This window comes from Vitis riparia, chromosome 9 (genome assembly GCF_004353265.1).
Source record: "Vitis riparia cultivar Riparia Gloire de Montpellier isolate 1030 chromosome 9, EGFV_Vit.rip_1.0, whole genome shotgun sequence".
NCBI lineage: Eukaryota > Viridiplantae > Streptophyta > Magnoliopsida > Vitales > Vitaceae > Vitis > Vitis riparia.
In genome coordinates, this window is record NC_048439.1 from 3,869,842 (window position 1) to 3,880,101 (window position 10,260).

Below are 10,260 nucleotides of genomic sequence, written 5' to 3' on the forward strand. Positions count from 1 at the left end.
AAAATAATCACTAATTTAAAAAATATCGTATTTTAATAAATATTTTTTAAATTAATTGTATCGTTTTCAAAAATCCACCCAAAGGCTATATATTGAGATTGAATTGAAAGGTTGTTGGAGCAATTTTCTAAAAGCTGAAGAAGGGATCTTAAAAAATATTTATTAAAATACGATATTTTTTAGATTATTTTTAGTTTTATAATATTATTTATACCATTAATTAAAAGTTATTTTTTAAAAATAATATTTTAATTTCAATATGGAAGTTGTGTTTTAGCAATTTTCCTTTAAAAAATAACTTTTAATTAAATTTCTTAAAATCGCAATGCATTCGGAAAAAAATAATAATAATAAAAAAAACTGGTATTTTACTGAGTATTTGTTTTCAAAATCAGGCAGGAGGGAGAGGCTAGAGTCGCACCATCACAAGCAGAAGCACCGGCATCACGGGTGCTTCTAACTCTTTGGAAAACAACACATGTGCGACAGCAAATCCAACACTCCCATCTAACTCTTTGGATGCCCACTACAGACTGTTGACCACTATCACCCACTCACCCCTAGGGTTCCACCAAAAAGTCTTTGAGGTCGCCCTCACCTTATGTTTTATTGTTCCTTCTCTGTTTTGGCGTGCTGTTAAAACAACTGTTATTTTCATCAGATCCATGACGCCCACTCACCATCTCTTCTCTTTTCAGTCAACTCATCCTTTTTTCTGTCATCCCCTCAAGCAATGGATTGTGTGGGCCCAAACCTGGACGTCGCCACCCGCTTGTGGGATTGCACCGCCAAGCGTGCAGTTTATATTCGTGAGCTTCAAGAAAATCTCAGGTCTTTGAAGAGCTTAGCGGAGGAACTGAGCAACTTAAGTAAGGATGTGATGGGAAGAGTCGAGCGTGAGGAGCAACTACAGAGTAGGCGTACGCATGAAGTGGATGGTTGGCTCCCAGCTGTACAGGTCATGGAAGCTGAAGTGGAAGAAATATTGCAAAATGGGCGTCAAGAAATCCAACAGAAATGTCTCGGAACCTGTCCCAAGAATTGCAGGTCAAGCTACAGGCTGGGGAAGATTGTGACTAAATAGATCGATGCTGTGACCGAATTAAAGGGCAAAGGGCATTTTGATGTTGTGGCTCATAGTTGCCTTGTGCTCCGGTGGATGCGAGACCGATGGGGAAGACTGTGGGCCTAGACTTGATGTACGAGAAGGTTCGGAGATGCCTGGAAGATGAGCAAGTAAGAAGTATTGGGTTGTATGGAATTGGGGGTGTTGGAAAAACGACCCTCTTGCAGAAAATCAATAATGAGTATTTTGGTAAAAGAAACGATTTTGATGCAGTGATATGGATAGTGGTGTCGAAACCAATCAGTATAGAAAAAATTCAAGAAGTGATTCTGAAGAAATTATCGACCCCAGAGCACCAATGGAAGAGTAGTAGCAAGGAGGAGAAGACTGCAGAAATATTCAAGTTGTTGAAAGCCAAAAACTTTGTGATATTGCTTGATGATATGTGGGAGCGACTCGATCTCTTGGAGGTGGGGATCCCTCATTTGAGTGATCAAACGAAGTCCAGAATAGTACTCACTACGCGATCTGAACGAGTATGCGATGCAATGGAAGTCCATGAGAGGATGAGGGTAGAATGTTTGACACCGGGTGAAGCATTTTCTCTGTTCTGTGATAAGGTTGGTGAGAATATCCTGAATTCACATCCGGATATAAAAAGGCTTGCTAAGATTGTTGCTGAAGAATGTAATTTCGAAAGAAAGACTCATAGAACTTTGGATCGGGGAGGGGTTTCTGAACAAATTTGCTGATATAGACGAAGCACACAACCAAGGAGATGAGATTATTAGATGCTTAAAACTTGTATGTCTCTTGGAAGGCGATGTATTAGAAACACTTGTAGCATGCATGATGTGATCCGTGATATGGCTCTATGGTTATCATGTGAATGTGGGGAAGAAAAGCACAAAAGTTTTGTACTAGAACATGTTGAGTTGATTGAAGCATATGAAATTGTTAAATGGAAAGAAGCTCAACGGATTTCACTATGGCATTCTAATATTAATGAAGGACTCTCTCTATCACCCTGTTTCCTCAGTCTCCAAACTTTGATTTTGAGAAATTGTAACATGAAGTCACTTCCAATTGGATTCTTCCAATTCATGCCTATCATAAGAGTTTTGGATTTGTCAGATAATAAGAAATTAGTGAAGTTACCTTTGGAGATTTGTAGATTAGAGAGTTTGGAATATTTGAATCTATCATTGACGAGTATAAAAAGGATGCCTATAGAATTGAAGAATTTGACAAAATTGAGGTGTTTGATATTAGACTATGTAGACGGGCTTGAAGTAATTCCATCAAATGTGATATCTTGCCATCCAAATTTGCAGATGCTTAGTATGATATTATCACAGATTGAAGAGGATATTAAAGAATATGAGGAAGTTGGAGTGTTACAGGAGTTGGAGTGCTTGCAATACCTAAGTTGGATACGTATCACCTTACTTACAATCCCAACTATTCAAAAATATCTCACCTCCTTGATGCTGCAGAAGTGCATACGACGTCTAGAGATGAGGATGTGCCTAGGTTTGCAGGTGGTGGAGCTACCACTTTCGACTTTGCAAAGACTCACTGTACTTGAATTTGATCATTGTAATGATTTGGAACGTGTTAAAATAAATATGGGACTGTCTCGAGGTCATATCACAAACTCAAACTTCCACAACCTTGTTTATGTGTTTATTGCAGGGTGTCGATTCTTGGACTTGACATGGCTTATTTATGCTCCAAGCCTTGAGAGTCTATGTGTTCTACAGAGTCTTGAAACGGAAGAAATTATAGGGGGTGATGAGTATGGAGACTCAGAAATTGAAGAACAAAATCTCAGCATATTCTCAAGACTTGTGAAGCTGAAGTTGTTTGATCTCCCAAATCTAAAGAGTATCTACAGGCGGGCCCTGCCATTTCCTTTTCTCAAAGAGATCAAAGTGTCTTTTTGTCCAAAGCTAAGGAAATTGCCATTGAATTCCAATAGTGCCAACAACACTCTAAAAATAATTTAGGGCATCCGAGCTGGTGGGAGGAGTTGGAGTGGGAGGATACCTCAAGCGCACTTTCACTCCGTATTTCATATCTACGAGCACCTGATTTGAATCTGAAACTCAATCAGATGTGAGCAAATAATGGTGATTGAAATAAGGAGATGATTGTAAAGTTACACGTTATGGAGGTTTGCAGGAATTGTCGAGTTTCCTTAATTTCCTTTCCTTCATGTTTTCTGACAAACCCATTGGTCTTCCTCTCCCAGGTACATTTTTTGTTTTTGCTTCAATTCGTATTTTATGTTCTGATAGATGTTTTAATGCACTTCCACATATAAATTTGTTTAAGAAATGAAGAATTGGTCAAGGTGATTCTCATGATAGGCAAATGAATGATTATTTTTGTAGGACAAGTTTTTGAAGAAGGTTTGGTGGGGAAAACTTCGTACAACTGTTGAGTGATTGGATGTTGGGGATGCATAGCAAGAATAGCATAATAATAATTGAAAAAAAAAAAAAAAAACCTTTTGTATGTATGTGGAGTGTGAGGTTTTTGTACGGTATATCACTTTGTATGGTGATCAATTTCCTATGTTTCTATTGCCTCATGCGTTTTATCTATAAAATTTGACCATTCTTAGGTTAAGTTTCTGCCTTGAAATATTCGAAAGATTATCTTGAAGGTGTAAACATTTTATATTGTGTGAAAACATGGGTGGGGTGAATAGATAGTTCTCCAATTTAAAAAGTTTTGCATCCTTCAATTCAATTATAAGATTTTTGCCTACCTTAAACATTATTCTCCTTTAGAATTGCATCCTTTTATTCAATTATACGATTTTATCTATTCTAAACATAATTCTCTTTTAGAATTTAAGGTTATTTTTTATAAATAAAAAAAAAAAGTGTAAGAATTAAATTAAAATATGGGTGAAAGCTGACGAGTGATTTTTGTAATTTAATCCAATTTTTATTTATATTTTAATTTATTAAATATTAAACATATATAATTTAATTTTTTTTGGGAAAATAAAATAATAAAAATTCATAATTATATAAAAATAAAATAAAATTATTTTTGGTGATTTTTCGTAATTTGTTGATGAGCTTGGAAAATTTGATTACGTTGTATCAATATTATTGGTTTGGTAAAAAAAAATGTATACATGAAAATGAATTCATAATTTTTAAGAAAATTAATGAAGTAAATAAAATTCATAGTTAAAATAATTTTAAATTGTTTTAAAAGTTATGATTATAATAAAATCGAAACATACTTTATCTTTTTTCAGTGAAATTTAACATCGAAACACTCTCTTTCCTTTTCAGTTGTGGGATTTTCCCCGTTTTATAAGTTACAGTCCTATTTTCATTGAAACATGACTCTTTTAACATCTCCAGATGTCCCATTATTGCAAAAGAATTCAGCTTCTCAGTTGAAAGAAAATAACCAGCTGCGATATACTTGCCTAAAAATAAACATGTCATCATTGATGTGTTCAGCATAAGAGCTCCAATTCAAATCACCCTCTTTGGATCTCGAGCAGCAGCCAGATGATCCTGCAGAACAGATGGAAAGTAGCACAGCATGCATGATATCAGTAATACAGATCAAAATGCTACACAATATTTCTCTGAGAAAGTGATGGAAGGATTTCGTCCTTCTAATTTCTAGTGCATGTATCAAGTGCCTGCTCTACTGCAGCATCATCCCAACCCATCCCACTGAAAATAATAATAATAAATAAATAACAGGTAGCGAAAAGGTAGGTCAAAAACTTACAGAGATAAAATCAAATGCTTTTGTCTCCTCTTTCTTTGAACTGGTCATTACTGCAGTGGGACTTTGAGTAGGAATATGTGGATTAAAAATGTCAGGGAGGGGTGAAGAATATCCTCCTTCCATTGTTCCACCAGCATGACCCATGCCAGCACTTTGAGAAGTCAGGTTCCCCAGCTGCTGAAAGTTGGACATTGCTGCTAGGAACTGCTGCTGGGCAAAGAAATTCCCCATGGCACTATAATTCATTGGTTGAGAAGGAAAAGCTGGATTGAACATAATGCCTGGAGGGATATTATAGGGCATTGAACCCAAAGGAAACATGGCATTTGCATTCATGCCAGCCGTTTCAGAACCAAAACCATTCAAAGCATCATTGGAGACTTGCTTGGGGGAGTAACTATTTGAATCTGAGAACACAGTCTCAGAGAGTGCCCCAGGAAGCATTCCTTTCTTTATCGTATATGAGACATTTCCATTAATGGATAAACCAGCAATTAAATCATTGACATCTTTTTTACGATTTTCTTGCTCTTGCGGAAGTTCAGCATTTGACCCAAAAAATATCAAATAGTTGAGGTCCATTACTAGTCGCTGCCTTAGGAATCTCATTAGCACTATCAACAGTCATTCCTGAAAAGAGGTCATCCCCCCGTTCTCTAGCCTCTCCACTGAGAAATAAGACATCTGCAAAGGGATCATCATCATTTTTTGGTTCACCGGAGCTCAGACTAGCACCCAGACCATCTCCAAATAAATCATCAATTAGAGGGCTGGCTGATGCTCAAATTTCGAACACTTTAATCATTGTGCTTTATTTATAGAATCTTCTGTCCCATAGTAATATTCTGGACCACCGGTGTCTATTAAGTCAGGCATCTTAACTGCGGGCACTGTCTCAGTCTTCAGTAGCTTTTCAGGAGGGCTCATTGTACTGCCTGTTTGCTCTCCACCCAGAATGCTTAAAACCTGTCAATTAAATCCAAATGTCAACAACAAAATGTACTCCAAGGATTCATAGAACAGAGTTTCTGCCTCCACTATAGTAAAGCTAATGCAACATTTTGAACTCCTGATATTTTTTTTTTTCCTAATATAGGACTAGATTGTTAATATTTTCAAATTGCAAATGTGAAATTTGTACTGGCCTTGTTACCTAAAGAGGGTGATGTGAATCAATCAGTATTTCATAGTCAGCCATAAATTTTCATAACCATTTGAATGATTGTGAGCTCCATCTGGTTTAATAGCTGGTGTATGAAATTACCAACGAATTCAAGTTCTTCAAAACCTAGTTAGCTGTAGCATGATTATTTTACTATGTTCAATGTCATTCACTGCTATGCATGGACCCCAACTATCATGAAATTTATTATTCCATTTCCTACTACTAATCAAGAAATTGAATTTGGTGATAGAAACTCAAAAGACTAGCATCCCTCCCACAACTTACCAATATACTCAACAAAAGACAAGCATCCCTCCTGTAAGGATCCGTGAAACAACCTACAAATTTATCAAACAAAGAGGCCAACTGACAACTTAAAGACAGACAAACTGAGAGACGGAGAGAGAGAGACCAGATCTAGCCTCAAATGATTGATAATTCTTCAATACCAACTTTTCAGTATAACCCAGAACAATGTCCATCACCTGTTGAAAAAAAAGTGAGACAATGATTGCTGCTAAAATCTATGAATGGTAAGGTTATCCTTTTTCCCGAGAAATTCTGTTCTTCCATCAACAAAGCCATACAAATGCACCATTGATAAATTAATTTACCCACCATGACATTGAATTCCAGTCAAGGATATAGCATCCAACAATAATATAAATACAACTAACTTGAAAGAAATAATAAATGAAACAGACAAATGAAGATGATGGAAAAATGCAAGCACAAATGTAGGCAATGAAGCACACAAGATGAAAGGCGCTCTCAAGCATAAATTTGAGAAATGCTCTAACCACAGACAAAAACAACTTACTTGTCCTTCAAGAATCCCCAATCCCTCCTTTGGTATTTCACTTTTTTTTTACTTTATTAAAATAAGTAAAAATACTTAAATGCCTTTAGCCCTCATAAGTAGAAACCAAACAATTCTATCACTAAGAATTCTGAATGCCTAAAACCATATATCATCTTATTAAAGACACAAACATATATTATTTCCTTTCCCTGTTAAAGTGGAAGAGAAGTCGGTACTCCACTTCTGTAGTCAATGACCTCCGAAGATTTGGACTCTTGTAGCTTCCGTTATCATTCTTCCTTAGCGAATGACCTTGTGTGATACTACTAATTCCCTGTTTGATAGGTGTCCTTCCAACACCAACTACCTCACTGAGAAATGATTTCTTACCTTCTGATGGAATCTCATAGTTTGTATTCCCAAACCCTTGAATTCGTCCATTAAGAACTTCTGAAGGTTGCTGGCTTATTTTCCTCTGCAGCAAAGATAGCAGAGATAGTTTCTTGCGCCGTGTCTCGAACAGCCTTATTAAGGGCATCCCCCTTCAAAGCATCCAACTGGCCCTTGTAATGGAGTAACTGTCGCACAGCCACCGAGTGTCTTTGCATTTGCCTTCTAAACTCCACGCCTGACTTTCCTGTTGGAATTTTTATGTGTGGACTTACATAATCAATTTAATAATGTCATAAATCAGTGTTATTTATTTTTGCATTGTGGTCCATAATGGGACTGGACACATATTGTTGCTTGATTTTTTATGGGCTCACCCTAATTCACTTGACTGGCCCATTAAGTCAAGTGGTGGTCCAAATAATGTGTGTGATATATATATGAATATATATATAAAAGAAAAGGAAGGGCTCTCTCTCTCCAGTAAGCTCCCTGCTCCTTCCTCCTTTGGCTCAAAGAGAGCACGCTCTCTCGTTTTGGACTGAATCTGGGTGTAGAAGGGAAGAGCTCATTAACCTATAATTCTCGCACCATCAAGCACTGGAGGAGCTTCCTGAATACCAGAAAAGAGTAAGAAATGGCCTTTCACGGAATTAACCAAGGTGAACGTTTCCGTTTTTTCCGTTCAATGCATGCTCAAATGTCAACATGTGATCCTATGCTGTTTAAATTCTCATCAATTGGTATCAGAGCAAGCATGGATGACATTTGAGCTGCATTTTTGGGTTAATTTTTGGGTTTCCCGTTTCCTGTTGTGGAAGCCATTTTTTTGGAATTTTTATTTCTCGTTTGATGTTGATTCTCTGTTTTCAAGCCCGATTGTTGTTGGAAACTTGTAGAGAATATTGTTTGGAGCAAAACCCATCATTTTATTTGTTTTTTGGAGCTTGTTTGGTGGGATTTCGAAAATTAGGGCTTACTTTGGTTCTTCCTATTATGCGTTTTTGTGCAAATTTTGGGATTAGATTGAAGGTTTGATGTTTGAGGATGGAAATCTAAGCGTTTTTTGTCGGAAAATGCCCAAAATTTTGGCCGAAAAAGGAAAAAAAAATTTTTTCTCCTGCACCAGGCCGTGTTCAGCTGGAGAAGGAGATGAATAGTGACGTGATGACGTCATCATGACGTCATAAAAAAAAAAAAAAACCAAATTTTTTTTGTTTGTTTGTTGCCTTGGTATTCTTGGATTGATTATGCATATGTTAGAATTATTATGCAATTGTTAAAATTGACTTTATTGGGACAATTATTATTATTATTGGTTTTATGGTATAATTTTTTATTTTGTACCAATAATGTTGTCCAAGGTCAATTTTGTTAACTATTTGAATTTATTGTGGCAATTTATAACACTTGTGTGATTGCCTATCGCAATTCCAAGTGTGTCAAGTTGCGCAAATTGAATATTTTAGTTTATCATGACAATAGTGAACATATATGTGGTTGCCTATCGTGACCCTATATGTGTCAAATTGTCTTTGCTGAGATATTTTAACTCCCACATTTAATCGCTTTATTATTGTGATTACTAAGATCCATACGGGTATTGTAATTGTCCTATCGATGATAACAATGCTTGGTAGGATGCTTAGATTGGTGAAGGAAATTGATTATATATTATGAACCGTACTAATTTTTTTTGCCCTTTCGGTAATAAAATTGGTATATCTTGGTTGTGATATTTAATTAGTTATCCTTACCGCCGTGGAATTTTCAAAATTCCAAGCTATTACTAAATTGAGAAATTCTGGAAACTAACAAATGCATGATTTTGTAGTAACATGCATATTGCTTAATTTTGCTATTTTCCAGCTACTAGCAATCCTGATATTACTCTGCAATTGTCTGCCATCAAACCTCTTACTGGAATAATTTTGAGGAATGTTTTGAGTCTTTCAATGTGCATATGACTATGCACATTTTGGACTGGGCTTTGAGAGTTGATAAGCCAAATAAATTTGAGTTCTTCCATATTGTGGCACAAACGCCTAGGTCATATTTTTAGGCAAAGATTAGAAAGATTTATTAGAGGTGGTGAGTATTATGGGAGATATGATGAGATTGGACGGAATTCTGGACAATTCGCTAAGTTTCTGTTGGAATGTGGCATTGATGCGAGATATACAATGCCAGGCACTCCTCAATAGAATGGGGTTGCAGAAAGGAGGAATCGCACATTGTTGGATATGGTGAGGTGCATGTTGTCTAATTCCTCCTTACTAGAATTTCTGTGGGGTGAAGCCTTAAGGACTGCGGCATATATTTTGAATCAAGTGCCCAGTAAGTCTGTGCCTAAGACACCTTATGAGCTATGGTCAGGAAAGAAACCTAGCCTTCACCATTTCCATGTTTGGGGATGTAAGGCTGAGGTTAGGCCCTATAACCCACAGTCAAAGAAACTTGATCCTAAAACCATTAGTGGTTTCTTTGTTGGCTATTGCATTGGATCAAGGGGTTCCAGATTCTATTGTCCATCTCATACCACCAGGATCATTGAATCAGACAGGGCTGTATATTTTGAGGATGAAGTTAATGCTGATCCAAATTTTGTGCCTCGTGAGATACCCTTTGGAGAAGAGCATGTTGTGATTCCTTTTCCTACGTCTCATGTTCCAAATATGGATGTTCCTATTGTCCAACAGCCAGCCGCTAATCAAGGAGAACATAGTGATCAAGTGGAATCCGGGCTTCCTGTAGATGATACTGTTGTTAATGAGGTTCCTTTGAGAAGATCACAGAGGGTTCGTAGGCCGGCTATTTCAGATGATTATATGGTTTATTTGCAGGAGCATGAGTATGATGGTTATGATGCTTTTGATCCAGTCACTTACCAAGAAGCAATTCATTGTCCTCAATTCATATCTTGGAAAGAAGCCATGGATGATGAAATGAATTCTATGTATATGAATGGTGTTTGGGACTTGGTTGAATTGCCACATGGTTGTAAACCAGTTGGGTGTAAGTGGGTCTTTAAGACCAAACGTGATTCTAGCGGGAAAATAGAGAGAT

General features: G+C 36.8%; 2 protein-coding genes across 2 annotated transcripts; one reads left to right on the forward strand and one right to left on the reverse strand.

The window, feature by feature from the left end:
* The first annotated feature begins 1,170 nt into the window (after positions 1-1,170).
* LOC117922447 (probable disease resistance protein At1g52660) lies at positions 1,171-1,818 on the forward strand. Its single transcript, XM_034840579.1, has one exon. It carries the CDS (start codon positions 1,171-1,173, stop codon positions 1,816-1,818), a length of 648 nt encoding a protein of 215 aa, XP_034696470.1.
* Positions 1,819-4,364: 2,546 nt separating this feature from the next.
* LOC117921631 (protein MODIFIED TRANSPORT TO THE VACUOLE 1-like) lies at positions 4,365-5,434 on the reverse strand. Its single transcript, XM_034839579.1, has 2 exons — positions 4,838-5,434; positions 4,365-4,614 (listed from the first exon to the last, which is right to left on the reverse strand). The coding sequence occupies exons 1-2, from the start codon at positions 5,417-5,419 to the stop codon at positions 4,573-4,575; spliced, it is 624 nt and encodes a 207-aa protein (XP_034695470.1). The 5' UTR covers positions 5,420-5,434; the 3' UTR covers positions 4,365-4,572.
* Positions 5,435-10,260: the final 4,826 nt, after the last annotated feature.

Bases quoted from the DNA above. Each gene is read 5' to 3' on its own strand.
- LOC117922447 (XM_034840579.1), top strand. From the start codon at position 1,171: ATGGGGAAGACTGTGGGCCTAGACTTGATGTACGAGAAGGTTCGGAGA.
- LOC117921631 (XM_034839579.1), bottom strand. From the start codon at position 5,419: ATGGACCTCAACTATTTGATATTTTTTGGGTCAAATGCTGAACTTCCG. The intron at 4,615-4,837 runs GTAAGTTTTTGA...TCTGTTCTGCAG, and splicing joins AAGCATTTGATTTTATCTCT to GATCATCTGGCTGCTGCTCG.